The 15,658-nt window shown below is 43.4% G+C and overlaps 1 protein-coding gene across 1 annotated transcript; it reads left to right on the top strand.

Moving 5' to 3' along the window:
* The first annotated feature begins 539 nt into the window (after positions 1 to 539).
* Positions 540 to 1,504, top strand: LOC139023877 (cell surface glycoprotein 1-like). The gene is made up of 2 exons (XM_070438007.1): positions 540 to 545; positions 713 to 1,504. The coding sequence occupies exons 1-2, from the start codon at positions 540 to 542 to the stop codon at positions 1,502 to 1,504; spliced, it is 798 nt and encodes a 265-aa protein (XP_070294108.1).
* The last annotated feature ends 14,154 nt before the right edge of the window (positions 1,505 to 15,658 follow it).

Raw genomic sequence — 15,658 nt, forward strand, 5'->3', positions numbered from 1 at the left:
ACTAATGAGGCAATTATTTAGACGGCAGGCCTGAGGTTCTATCAAGGTATAGATGCCATGGAGTTGGGAGCCGAGATTAAAATGGTTAGCTAGACTTCAGAGAAATAGCAGACAGGGAGGATTTCACACTACCTAATGAAGAAGACTTTTACATTTCATGGCAAATAATTAATTTGAAAGCAAATTGGCCAGCAGCCCTCCAAAAGCCATCTATATGAATGTAAATTATAAAAGCACCAGTCCTCTTCCATGCTGATAAGGCTGGGGATTTGGTTACATTTTCCTACCAGGAATATTAAAAAACACGTTTTTCACATTACCACGATCAATCTTTCTGAATTGTATTATCATACCTGATCAATAAGTCAGATGTGAATCAATTGTCTATGCCCATATAACCGTTGTTAACAGATAATTATATATAAAAAAAAACATGCTTGCAGACCTCAAAGCTGAGGTCCAACAGTGATATCGAAACCTCTCCTAACCGGCCTCACTGATCAATTGCACTCCTTTTCGGCGGCTGTAAGATGAACGTGATGGCGGTGATTAGAGGCTGTAGTGTAGCGACAGACAGACAGACAGACAGACAGACAGACAGACAGACAGACAGACAGACAGACAGACAGACAGACAGACAGACAGACAGACAGACAGACAGACAGAGAGACAGACAGACAGACAGACAGACGACGAGACGACAGACAGACAGACAGACAGACAGACCGACCGAGCCGAAAACCGACCGCCGACCGACCGACCGACCGACCGACCGACGACCGACCGACCGACCGACCGTCCGACCGATCCGACCGACCGACGACCGACCGACCGACCGCCGACCGACCGACACGACCGAACCGACCGCCGAGCCGACGCAACGACCGACCGAACCGACCGACCCGACCGACCCGACCGACCGACCGACCGACGACCCCGACGACCGATCCGACCGAACGACCGACCGACCCGACCGACCGACCCGACCGACCGAGCGACCGACCGACCGACGACCGACCGACGCGACCGACCCGACGACGACCGCCCGACCGACCGACCGACCGAACCGACCGACGACGACCGACCGACACCGACCGACCCGACCGACCGACCGACGACCGCGACCGACGCCGACGACCGACCGACCACCGCCACCGACACCCGACCCCGACCCGCCGACGACCGACCGACCGACCGAACCGACCGACCGACGACCGACCGACCGAACGACGACCGAACGACCCGACCGACCGACCGACCGACCGACGACGACCGACCGCCGAGACGACCGACGACCGACCGACCGACCGAACCGACCGACCGACGACCGACCGACGCGACCGACCGAACCGACGACCGACCGACCGACCGACGAGACGACCGACCGACCGACGACCGACCGACCGACCGACCGCCGACCGACCGACGACCGACCGACGACGACCGACGACGACGCCGACCGACCGACCGACACCACCGACCGACCGACACCCCATGCTGCTGAATCAAACACCTATGCGGATGAATGACCAAAAGTGTATCTATATCGACCTGTTTGTCTTTCCCCTTTTTACTAGATGAAACAGTAACAGCCTAATCATCAGCATCTTAAGTGCTTGGTGATAACCCCTTTTTATTGTACACAGATTATTTGCATACTTAGCCGTAGGCCTATGTAGGAAATTGTTCTGCTTTTTCTGTGCTCTCAAGAAGTAACTCTTCCCCCATTTTGATATTAAGGGTACTCTGGGTACCATTTTTTTTTTTACCATTTTGTCACTGGAAGTCAACTCTCACCATCTCCCACCAATGTATTATTACAAAGGCATATACTTTAGATGTCATCAATAGCCAGTACAGTCAAGTCAGGTCAGACAAGGTGTTTTATAAAAAGATGGCGCCAAACAAAAGTTCTTAACAATGGCCAAGAATATGATTGAAACTTATTTTTATTTTGATACTTAATTATCTTCCCGACGGCTGGTCTGGTTTGACTTCACTTTGGAAAAAGTTGCAGAAATCAATTCTAATAACCTCTGCGTGTTATTAGATCAAGCTTGTTTCTCCCCACTTAGTTGCTAGGCTACAAGTGGATGAAATACAAGGTGATAATATGCTATGAGTGCAAATTTTGCCAAAAGTATCGGGAAAAGGTTGTTCAATAGCCCGACTAATCATCACAGGCTCTTCGATTACCTCCGGGGGCACGTTTCCAGCAAAAAATAAATTGGTGGTAGTAAGCTCATTAGTTTGGAGAAATGCAAGGGCTACATTGAAATGATCCAAATAATTGGAACCTCCATACACTGTGTTCTGTTTCCTGTTCTTAAAGACAGGTTCTTTTTCATGCTGCCTATGGTAAATGTTGCATTAATATCCACAGATTAACTATTGGATGAGCTGTTGCATTAGTCTTGTGCATTCTAACCTGTCCTGTGTGGACATAGAGTAATGTGTTGTGTAATGTGTTGACCGGTGGGTTGACCCTTTAGTGGCCATTAGAATGTAGACCACGTGTCTGGCCTGTGTCTCTCTCCCTCAGTTACACACAAGGAAGTTTAAAGCGAATCCAGAGCGAATGTGATGTGTGAATTCTTATCAGTTTGTGTCTCTGCGCGCTGCAGTTGTGATGACAAAACACATGCAGAATTTCTGACTCACAGTCTTCTTCCTCATGCACACAAACACAGGCAAACACGGATGGAAGCACACACACGTATGCCCAGACAGACATGCCTGCACGCACACATACGCACAGACAAACATGCACGCACATACACACACACATGCACGCAGGCAGACAAATACACAAAAATCAAATCAAATCAAATGTATTTATATAGCCCTTCTTACATCAGCTGATATCTCAAAGTGCTGTACAGAAACCCAGCCTAAAACCCCAAACAGCAAGCAATGCAGGTGTAGAAGCACGGTGGCTAGGAAAAACTCCCTAGAAAGGCCAAAACCTACATTTGTTTTACCATCCTTGTGGGGACCAAACAATTGATTCCCATTCAAAATCCTATTTTCCCTAACCCTTAACCCTAACTCCTAACCCTAACTCTTAACCTAACCTTAACCTTAACTTTAACCCACCCAAACACATACACAAATTACTCATTTTCTACAGAGCGTAGACTTCTCTTTTCCTTTCGTTTTTTTTCCAACAATCAAAATCGTGAGTGACAAGTTCAAGTACCTGGAAACATTAGCATTGTACTGTCATTTCGATAACTTTCGCGTTTCATTATCATCCGGTCTTCGAGGATCTACCTCATAGAAAAAAGTCCTCATGTTAACGAACAAGCTCTCTTTTATAACCTAATTGCTTTTGGTTCAATAGCTTAAAACATAATTAAATACAGGACGGGCTTGTAATGGAGGTTAAGGTGGCTTTTTGGCCAAGGTAATGAGGCAGTATGCACACAGTCCAGGCAGGTTTAATGGCATAATAGGAGGCTTGAATATAATTGTTCCAGGCCTTTCTTTTATGAAGGCACCGGGGAAGATGATGGAGAAGGAGAGATAGGGTTGTCTGAAAAAGATAATTGAATTCAAAACAGGACTAAATTGTTGCTCGGTGTTTCGACCCATTGTGGATGTCATCAGAAATGATATGTACTGTGGTAACACATAATGTAATGTATTTCTATGTGCAGATGAGCACGACCATCATGAGCGTTTTCATTAGTGTGTCAGTTGGTTGAGGGTGGATGGGTGGTTCTCTGTTTGCTGTAGGTCTATGTTTTTTTCTTCAAATCACATCAAAGAGACAGTGTTTATTTAGTTACTTGGCTCAGTACTGATTACCTGCCTAGGGTTCTTCCAACTTAAAAACACAGATCTGTAAATATTGTCCCAAGAAGCATGAGATGCTCACTCATCCTCTGCAAGGACTATATAGGTACGCTTAACAAGCGGAACATTTTTATTTGAGCTATTTCATGTCAATTGTAAAGACAAAACTAATAAAAACTTGCATTTACATTTTTAGCATCGATTAAGCCAGGAACAAGTATAAAAAGCCGTAACCTAATGTGTTGGACTGTTTGGTTCGAAACACAGTACAATGCCTGTCATTTTCTCTTGAGTATCTCCGGCCTTACTAACCAAAACACACCTGGTCCTGCAAGGAACACAACACACTGAACAGGACATTTTTGTCCATTGACCTCTGAACCCTGAACGACCAGCGAGGGGATCCAATGACATCATAATGGCCGATACCCCAGAGGAGAGTGAAAATTGAGGGATGGTAAGAAAGAGAGAGAGGGAGGGGGAATAGCACAAGCACAGTGACTTTGGAGGAGATTAGTCGTCTTCGCCTTTAAAGACAGCGGAGATAGTCTTTCAGGAGGAGGGAAATGCCCGAGCTCAGCAGTTTGTTTTGTGTGGCTTTAAGAGCTTCCTCTGTCAGGTTCAGGTTGCCTGTCTGTCCCCAGCCGCCGCCCATTGTCTCCACGCCACAAAAGGAAGACCCAGCATGATCGAAGGGACTGGTACTGCACATCTTCACAGCCACACAGTCTTCTTAATTTCCCCACCGGGGATTAGACCTGGTTTCAAATACTATTTATAGAATAAAAGATGTGGCCCTTACACAGATCTTTCAACTACTTTCAGTGTTTGGTTTATCCTGTCTGAAGTGCCAGATGGGCAGGATTTGCACTTTTGGGATCCATTCTACCAGGCAGCTCAATCAAACCCAGCTAAAGTATTTTAAATGATTTCAAATAGTATTAGTATTTAAATTCTTTCAAATAGTATTTAAAACCAAGTCTGCCTGTCACGCCCTGACCTTAGTATTCTATGTTTTCTGTATTATTTTGGTCAGGTCAGGGTGTGACGAGGGTGGATATGATTGTTTTGTATTGTCTAGGGTTTTTGTATGTCTAGGTGTGTGTGTAGTCTAGGCATATGTAGGTCTATGGTGGCCTAGATTGGTTCCTAATCAGAGGCAGCTGTTTATCGTTGTCTCTGATTGGGGATCCTATTTAGGTTGCCATTTTCCAGTTTGGTTTGTGGGTTATTGTCTATGTGAGGTTGCATGTCTGCACTCAGTGTTTATAGCGTTCACGGTCGTTTGTTATTTTGTGTAGTTTGTTCAGTGTTATTTCTTTATTAAAAGAAGATGGATTATCATCACGCTGCGCCTTGGTCTCCTCTCTACGACGTTCGTGACACTGCCAGGGATTCGCTGGGACTTAAAGCCTTTCCACGACTCCATATTTGTGGGTGTGGCCCTTTTGCAAAATTAACGCGATCACACTCTCAGCGTTGGCACACAGGGAACATCAAGGAAGGAAGTTGTTGCTCATCTTCAAAGAGTGGTTTGATTTGTTCTATCCCTGCCGGACCCCCCGCCGTTCTGTTTATTGAATTGTGGGGAAATGCAACTTATGGCGGGGGCGTGCTGGATAAACCGCCCTCTAGCTCGCATCATTCACATCCCCCAATATCATAAAGTGATCCAGAGTGACATGGTACTGGAAAGCTGGAAGCCACTGAGACAGAATACAGATGATGTGTGCTTTTGTTTTCATAGTTCTAAGATGTTGCTTTTAGAGTTTCTTCGGCGACTCCAGGCACAGATTAAAGGCTTATAACTTGATGATATTTCATTGCTCCAACTTGATGCACCGTTTTTGTTGTCGTGTTGTGTTCTGCGCACCTCAATCCCTTTTTTTTGATCGTGCACTCCAGATGTCTTCACTTCATAAAAGGGGAAGGAAAGAAAGACACCGGTAATAGTTAGTGGGTGTGCCTTGATCTCCGTTGCAAAGATTTGATCAAAAAAAATTGAACGTAGGTCACATACTAGATCCGGCTCTGAGACTAGTTCCTCTCTCTATGGGAACAAGGGTCATCCAGAGTTCTCTGTGAAGATTACAAGAGAGAGAGAGAGACGCTAGAGACATGGGTGGTTGACAGTAGCAGCAACGGCTTTATCCACCGCACGTCTCTACTCCATCACAATGACATGATGATCCTCCCCATTGGGCAAAAAAATATAATGTGATGGTGTTGAATCAACGAGGAAAACTGATTGGATTTGCAAAAAGTCATCAACATTTTTAAACCAAAATCCAACGTCATGGTGACATTTTTTATTGATTTCACGTTGAATTCACGTTAGTTGACAACTCAACCAAATGTAAATAATAATAAAAAAAACGTTGAACTGACATCTGTGCCCAGTGGGTCGTTCCTCATCGCTCACCACCTCACCGCGATGGATTACTTCACTAGTACATCTCCCTTCTGAAGTGAAATTGAAGCACTTTAATAGGTGATATATAGGCCTAGTATGATGCCCGAAAGAAAACGCTGTTACATACAGTCATTGAGTTATGTCAGTGATCAGTTACTTTAATGATTTTTGCATGACTGCCCCCCCAAAAAACTTGCCTGGTGTGACAGATTTGGTTTGGCCTCTGAGATCAGAGAGAAGATGAAGCATCGTGAAGCATAACCAGGCAGGGAGCTGTGGCAGTGGAAAAGCCTGGACAGTACACATGATGTCTAGCTCTAAAGTGGAATAGCTGGTCCAGACACAGGCCAAACAACCCCAAGGGCCTTTCGCTTTGCTGCCAAATTAAATTAAAAGGACTTCACTCCACTGCAAATGAAAAAAGGAAGCGCTTGAGCGAGTTAGGCCCAGATAGGGGCGATGTCCTGCTGTCCAGAAACTGAGACTGATCCTCTCCCACACTGGCACACACACACATGCACACAAACACACATCCCCTTTCCCCACACACAAGGTCTCTCTCCCCCCACAAACACACAGCCTCTCTCTCTCTCTCTCTCCCTCCCTCTGCTTCTGAACCTGACATTCCTGCTGGCCTGCCTCTTTGAAGTGGGCTATTGGAGCGGGGTCTCGTTACAGGGGCCGAGGCTGAGGAAAGTGGATCCGTCTGGGCTGTGGAAAGCGGCCCTGGCCCTGGGGTTAATCAGGAGCCCCAGCACAGTGCCCACTCTGTCCCCACTGCACAGCTGTAACAAGACTCGCCAGATTTGGAGGTTAAGAAAGACAGCACAGCCACCGCTTTGAAGTTGACTGACAGCGCTGGATTGGGAGTTAAAGAAGAGAGAGCCTTTTCTTCTGCCGGCCTCCGTTCAAAGGAGAGTGTGCTGCTTGGGACAGAGAAGCTGACTAATCTTTTTTTAACCCTCTCCTGCACTCTGTGTTATGATGTCTTAGGACATGTTTAGGTCTTCCCCTTCCTTGTTATTCTCAGTGCGCCCTACTCCGTTTTCGAAATCTAATCAAGCGACAGAGTGACTCACACTTGCAAGACGATGGCCTTCAAGCCTTGCGTCCCCAGAAATAGTATAATGTGCTTTGCAATGAACTCAGAGATCATAAAATGTTGTTGTTTTTTTAGTCGCACTTTTACAATCCTGAAGCTGAAAAAAGATTAGAAGACTACTTAAAGTGTCTGTTAGGAATCCCTATATGCACCATAATGGTTTAAATGGCCATTTGAAATATACATCAAACCTTTATTATGATATAATGAAACCATTAGGCTAGTGCACTTAGCGTGGCCATTATGCATGTTCACATTCAAATTGCTTTTATTTTTACTTTATGCTTCAGTGGTGTTATGGCAAGGGAGGCATCTAACACATAATCAGATGACAATAGACCTCGAGATAAAGCATAGAAGCAGACAGCCAATATACCATCCGACCCGAAACATATTAGCTATAAATGAACAATTTCATGCCTTTAGAAATGCTAATTATAAAGTCAGGAGTAGATCGCCGTTATCAACACTAAGGAAATACCCAAATCAATTCGCACATCTAATGCAAACGTTTCAAAGCGTCCATCTAACTCCAACGGTTTCTGATTATGTGAACTGGGTCATAGGAAGGCACGCTTATTCATGTCATGATATGATAATGATAGCTCAGGAACAATTCCAATTCACATTTATAACATTCCTACTCCTGAGCTAGACGTTGCATATACTCTGTGGCTTTTAAGAAATACCAATCTGATACTGGCAGCCGTTTCAAGTTATTTCCAAGAACCAAGGCCCAAAACAAAGCCAAGTTGATGTCGGAGTATAATCCATAACAAAAGCCACTACAAACCCTATATGTGTGCTAACTCACTTTTAAAGCAGTTTTGTGTCCTGTTAACATTGTCTGCGTATACTGAGTGAATATATGAGCTAACTGACAAACTCCCTCTMTCGAATCCATTTATCTCCCTTGTAGCATCTGGGCATGAAAACAAGGGTGGACTCTATCCAATATGGCAGCATGACAAAGTCAACAGTGCAATACAGTACACACCAGACAATGACAAGTCATCTCTCTCCATATTAACATAGGTGCAATGATGACCCTAATGCCACAGCAAACACAGACAATGACGAGCCAATGGCATAGCAGGATCAGGCTGTGTATTGAATGTTAATTTGTTAAATTGATACATGGTGGTTTCAAACAAGAATTCAAAGTCTTCTTCTTTGTTGTAGGGTAAGAAGAATGACCTTAATGAAATCCATGTCAAAGAGGAAAGAGGTCCTTGAAAGTTGGTCCAGCTGCAGCAGACCAATTTGATAAATGACCCTCAGGTGCCAAGGGTTACATGACTGCCATTTTGTTTTAAGTGCATTACCAGACATGACCCGAGATACACATTAAGTGGTCCAGCATGCTCCCACTCTTTGTTTGTTTTAGTGTAATACATGTGATGCCCATTAAATGAATTCAGTTGCACAGTGTGTTTTGGCTAGGCGTTAAGTATTCAGCAGCCTGTCATTCCTCGAGGACCGGCTTCATTTGTATCTTTTGTTTATCAAGATGTTTGAATATTAACAAGGGCCATTTCTCCGGGTCATAACGAAACAGCAATGCGTATCTACACATCTGCATATGTCCATATTACTCTGTAATTCTGCCTTCATTCTGCTCTCCTCTCTTAATTTCCTGCTACACACGTGCCATGAGAGCACTCATTTGCATATGCATCACAGGTCCTCTGACTGGAATGTCTTCCCTGTCTCTATTCCGGTGTTTGTTTACCGATCATTTGCATCGAGTGTAAACAACATCAGTGTGGTGGTCTGTTGTTCTGGTTTGGGTTGATAGTACATGTGTCAGATAATGGGGACTGAGATGATTACCACTCCCAGTGAGCTTGTGTGTTTCTATTGTCACCGCTGGTAACTTAACAGCTTGATGCTTGCACTCTGAGAGACAGAATGCCCTATCTTTTATGAGAACCCAATCCCTGACAGGTGCATAAACAGTGCAGTTAAGATACACTGAACGAATCCCCGCGGCACCAAACTTTAATATTCATCTTAACCGATAAAGGGAATTACTTCTCGATTGCTTGGAGGAACACTGATGCATCTGGTAGATATTGTGCAGCTTTTGGAAAAGTGAATCAGTTTGGGATTTTTATTTTTGGCTAAACCTATGCTGGGAGCAATGAATATTCGTCTACAGTGGTTTTTATCATGCTTGGCAACATTTGTTCTCCAACAAGCCCAAAATGTGTCTTACAATAAATACACAGACCTGCGAGAATTGGATATTCAACAGCTAATTCTGCACAAACATACTCTCCAGCATGCCTACACAAATGTGGAGTTCACGTGTGAACGCAGACACTGTGTCCGATAGTGTACATCAGTGGTCAACAAACGGTCGATCAACTAGTCAATCTCAAAGGCATTTCTAGTCGATCGCCAAACATTTCTGTAAAAAAAACAACAATAAATCCTTGCGTTCCTATTTTTTATTTTTTTTTGTCTCGCACTGTTGGCGGTAGGTGCACTCGATTCAGCTGCCCTTCACGCCGGGTAGGAGTAGTGTTCTGATTTTAAACCATTTCATGTGTCTGAACGTACAAACTCTGGCCAAAAGAGTAAATCAAGTGCACTGTAGGCCTAGCGCTGGCCATCGGATGGCTCAGATAACTGTGTCTGCAGTAAAGTAGCAGGCGAAAAAGGAAGCTGCAGCAAAGTACTGTGAGATTTCAAAACTTTTCAAATCAAATTTTATTGGTCACAAACACATGGTTAGCAGATGTTAATGCGAGTGTAGCGAAATTCTTGTGCTTCTAGTTCCGACTATGCAGTAAAATCTAACAAGTAATCTAACAAATTCACAACAACTACCTTACACACAAATACACACAAATGTAAAGGGATGAATAAGAATATGTACATATAAATACATGGATGAGCAATAGCGTGCGGCATAGGCAAGATGCAGCAGATGGTGTAGAATACAGTATATACATATGAGATGAGTAATGTAGGATATGTAAACATTATTAAAGTGCAGTTATTTAAAGTGACTATTGATACATTTATTAAGTCCATTTATTAAAGTGGCTAGAGATTTGAGTCTGTATGTTGGCAGCAGCCTCTCCGTGTTAGTGATGGCTGTTTAACAGTCTGATGGCCTTGAGATAGAAGCTGTTTTTCAGACTCTCGGTCCCAGCTTTGATGCACCTGTACTGACCTCGCCTTCCGGATGATAGCGGGGTGAACAGGCAGTGGCTCGGGTGGTTGTTGTCCTTGATGATCTTTTTGGCCTTCCTGTGACAGCGGGTGGTGTAGGTGTCCTGGAGGGCAGGTAGTTTGCCCCCGGTGATGCGTTGTGCAGACCGCACTACCCTCTGGAGAGCCTTGTGGTTGAGGGCGGTGAAATTGCCGTTGCAGGAGGTGATACAGCCCGATAGGATGCTCTCGATTGTACATCTGTAAAGGTTTGTGAGTGTTTTAGATGACAAGCCAAATTTCTTCAGCCTCCTGAGGTTGAAGAGGCACTGTTGTGCTGTCTGTGTGGGTGGACCATTTCAGTTTGTCTGTGATGTGTATGCCGAGGAACTTAAAACGTTCCACCTTCTCCACTACMGTCCCGTCGATGTGGATGGGGGGGTGCTCCCTCTGCTGTTTCCTGAAGTCCACGATCATCTCCTTTGTTTTGTTTATGTTGAGTGAGAGTTTATTTTCCTGACACCACACTCCGAGGTCCCTCACCTCCTCCCTGTAGGCAGTCTCGTCATTGTTGGTAACCAGGCCTACCACTGTAGTGTCGTCTGCAAACTTGATGATTGAGTTGGAAGCGTGCATGGCCATGCAGTCATGGGTGAAAAGGGAGTACAGGAGAGAGCGGAGAACACACTCATGTGGGGCTCCAGTGTTGAGGATCAGCGGGGCGGAGATGTTGTTTCCTACCTTCACCACCTGGGGGGCGGCCCGTCAGAAAGTCCAGGACCCAGTTGCACAGGGCAGGGTCGAGACCCAGGGTCTCAAGCTTAATGATGAGTTTGGAGGGTACTATGGTGTTAAATGCTGAGCTGTAGTCAATGAACAGCATTCTTACATAGGTATTTCTCTTGTCCAGATGGGATAGAGCAGTATGCAGTGTGATGGCGATTGCATCATCAGTGGACCTATTGGGTCTAGGGTGTCAGGTAAGGTGCAGGTGATATGGTCCTTGACTAGTCTCTCAAAGCACTTCATGATGTGTGTGAGTGCAACGGGGCGATAGTCATTTAGATCATTTTCCTTAGCTTTCTTGGGAACAGGAACAATGGTGGCCATCTTGAAGTATGTGGGGACAACAGACTGGGATAGGGATTGGTTGAATATGTCCGTAAACACACCAGTCAGCTGGTCTGCGCATGCTCTGAGGACGCGGCTAGAGATGACATCTGGTCCGGCAGCCTTGCGAGGGTTAACATGTTTAAATGTTTTACTCACATTGGCCATGAAGAAGGAGAGCCCACAGGCTTTGGTAGAGGGCCGTGTCAGTGGCACTGTATTGTCCTCAAAGCGAGCAAAGAAGTTGTTTAATTTGTCTGGGAGCAAAACTTCGGTGTCTGCGACTGGGCTGTCTTTTTTTTGTAATCCGTCATTGACTGTAGACCCTGCCACATATGTCTCGTGTTTGAGCCTTTGAATTGCGACTCTACTTTGTCTCTATACTGACGCTTTGCATTGATTGTTTGATTGCCTTGCGGAGGGAATAGCTGCACTGTTTGTATTCGGTCATGTTTCCGGTCGCCTTGCCATGATTAAAAGTGGTGGTTCGTGTTTTCAGTTTCGCGCGATTGCTGCCATCAATCCACGGTTTCTGGTTAGGGAAGGTTTTAATAGTCACAGTGGGTTCGACATCTCCGATGCACTTGCTAATAAACTCGCTCACAGAGTCAGCGTATACATCAATGTTATTGTCTGAGGCTCTCCGGAACATATCCCAGTCCACGTGATTGAAGCAATCTTGAAGCATGGAATCCGATTGGTCAAATCAGCGTTGTATTGACCTGAGCACAGGCATTTCCTGTTTAAGTTTCTGTCTATAGGCTGGGAGCATTAAAACCCTGACTATTGAGAGACTGTCAACGAATACAGTAAATTGTGACTGAGTTCATGTTTAAGTTCTTACTCAGCACTGTCAACACTTTTTATTCAACACTTTTATAAGCCATAAATTGTGTGTTCTTCCTACTTCCAGTCGCGGTACAAAAAGACACTCAACTTTTTGGTCAGTGTCAGCTGTGGAAAGGGAGAGCGAAGGGACTTTGAGAGGCGGACCCTCAGCCTGCTACTCTCTCCATCCGCTGAGACCGACCATCAGATGTAGGAACCATCCACCCAGTAAAATTAAAATAAAAACCTAACTATTTACATGTATGCTCACTCAGCTGTGCCTCACAAGTAATACAACAACTTATTTATTACCGGTGTGATCATTAGAGCCTACAGTACCACACATTTTGAAATATAACATTTAAAAATGGTCCAAACAACAATGCATTGGCAGGGCAATTCAAGCAAAGCCAAAATGTGGTGATAATGTATTGGGCCTATAGCCAACTGCACAAACCTCATTTCTACAGTACTGTTTTTAATAGGTTAATGTTGCATAGGCATTTTTAAGTCATGTAGATCGCGGCTTGCATTTTGACTCAGAAAGTGCTCTTGACTTAGAAAAGGTTGGTGACCACTGATGTACAGTTATATTTCTACAGTGCTAACACTTGGAGCTATTTACCTTATTAAATAACTTTGGATTACAGTGTGCCAATACCCTGTGTTGAAATTGAGTCCATCAGAAGAACTGACAATAACTTTGAATCCCCACACTCAGTATGTGTAGAAAACACCTGGCGTTTCTGTTTTACAATCCACGTCCACATTGAACAGTAACATCCCACTGGGCACAAAGTGGTTGAATCAATGTTGTTTAAACATAATTTGTCAATTTATTGTGACATGGAACCTACCTGGAAATTAAATTGGATTTGCAAAAAGTCATGAACTCTTGTTTTGAGGGCGAAATTTCCACCACAGGATTATGTCACCATTTATCACATTTTCAACATAGACAAACCTTGCATAAAGTATGTTGAATTTGTACCATTGAAACAACGTCAGATCTTCAATGTTATATCCACTATCAGAAAAAAAACAATAGGATGGGCAACACCTCCTACTGGAGAGTTGATCGATTTTCAATTGTCCATTTATTCTCCCATGAAGCACTTCTCAGGAGTCACGTGTATCCCCTCTCACAGGCGGAGATGGAGGCTATGGAAACATATGTCTCCGAATCCCTGCGTCAGGGGTACATTCGGTCATCCACTTCACCCGCCTCCTCGAGTTTCTTTTCCCCAAAAATTATTTTAAACAACCTGCGACACCAAAAAAAATCATGGAAGGCCTAATTATACAGGACCAGTAGTTCATAACTATGGTTGCCAATGAATTCCTTTCAATCAGGGAAAACCCCTGGCCTCGATGGCAGTCCAATAGAAATATATCAAACGTTTTATGAACTACTGAAAGATGCATTACTATCATGTTTTAATTACTTGTATATTGATGGCAAACAGGCTGACACACATACAGATGGACTGATCTCTCTCCTACTGAAACAGGAGCAAGGGGGTAAATACAAACACCCAGTCTCTTAAAACAAACTTGGAAGCCCCTCATCGATTCAATACTGCAATGCAAAAATATTGGCATTATGTGTTGCTCATATAATCGCTATGGTCCAACCAGACATAATTAATCACAATCAGACGGGATTCTTAAAAGGAAGATGTGTTGAAGACAACATCAGGCAACTACTACAAATAATTGACTAATAACAACTATGAGAATTAATAATAACTATGAGAATGCAGGGAAACCCGGTATAATCTTTATAGCAGATTTGGATAAACCTTCGATACAGTACGTCTAGAATATGTTTGTTGTGCCTGGATTTGATTTTCTTTGGAGAATCGCTCATAAAGTGGGTAAAATTCATGTTCAACAATGCTTCATATAAAATAATAAAAACGGTTCTTCTCTGAGAACTTTAATTTGTCAAGAGGCGTTAAACAGGGTTGCGCTCTGTCACCATATGTATTTATTACTGCCATTGAACTGTTGGCTATATAAATCTTATCTAATGATTACATTAAGGGGCATAAAACATATGGATTAGAGACAAAAGTATAAATCTGCGCCAATGGGTCAAGTCTTATGTCCTCAATCTTCAACCTTGAAGGGCCTGAATAATTTCTCCAGTTTCTCTGGACTAAAACCTAACTATGATATGTGTACTATTTTATGGATTGGGTCTCTAAAAGATACAAACCTTAAATTGCCATGTTGTCTCCCAATTTAAATGGGCAGATGGTGAAGTTGATGTGCTTGGTGTACATATCCCGGAAAAGTTGGGCGATCTTGCAACTATTAACTTTGACAGAACAAAAATAAATAGGATCTTGAAAGTGTGGAAAGAAAAACACCAGTCCATCTACAGGAAAATGACCCTGATTAATTATCTATTGATATCGCAGTTACATATTTATTAATGAATCTACTGACTACTACTGAAAATATTACATTTTATTTGGAAACCAGATAAAGTTAAATGGGCTTATTTCTATAGCAAACATGCATTTGGAGGGTTAAATCTATTAAATATTAAGTTATTAAACCTCTCTATTAAAACTTCCTTTATACCGAAATTATATCTAAATGCAAACTGGTTTTCCAGCTGGCTACTAAGAGAGGCCCATCCTATGTTTGAGTGGGCTCTTTGCCATTTTGCAGATTAAAACATACATTTTTGGTGGATTGACAATGGATCCATGTTTAAATGAAGCCATACAGAGTTGGCTACAATTTCAATTTCATCCTCCAGAAAAGGCAGATAAAATATCACAGGAAATGATATCACAGCAAATAACTCCAATGTACTGATAGAGAGAAAAATATATTGTAAAAACTTTACATGAAGGGTTTCAAAACTTCTTATGGCTGCAATCCCGTTAACGGGATCGATATGACAACAGCCAGTGAAAGTGCAGGGCGCCAAATTCAAACAACAGAAATSTCATAATTAAAATTRCTCAAGCATACAAGTATTTCACACCATTTTAAAGATACACTTCTTGTTAATCCCACCACAGTGTCCGATTTCAAAAAGGCTTTACAGCGAAAGCACCACAAACAATTATGTTAGGTCACCGCAAAATCACAGAAAAACACAGCCATTTTTCCAGCCAAAGACAGGAGTCACAAAAAGCAGAAATAGAGATAAAATGAATCACTAACCTTTGATGATCTTCATCAGATGACACTCATAGGACTTCATGTTACACAATACATATGTT

This window comes from Salvelinus sp. IW2-2015, unplaced genomic scaffold, assembly GCF_002910315.2.
Source record: "Salvelinus sp. IW2-2015 unplaced genomic scaffold, ASM291031v2 Un_scaffold83, whole genome shotgun sequence".
Taxonomy (NCBI): Eukaryota; Metazoa; Chordata; class Actinopteri; order Salmoniformes; family Salmonidae; genus Salvelinus; species Salvelinus sp. IW2-2015.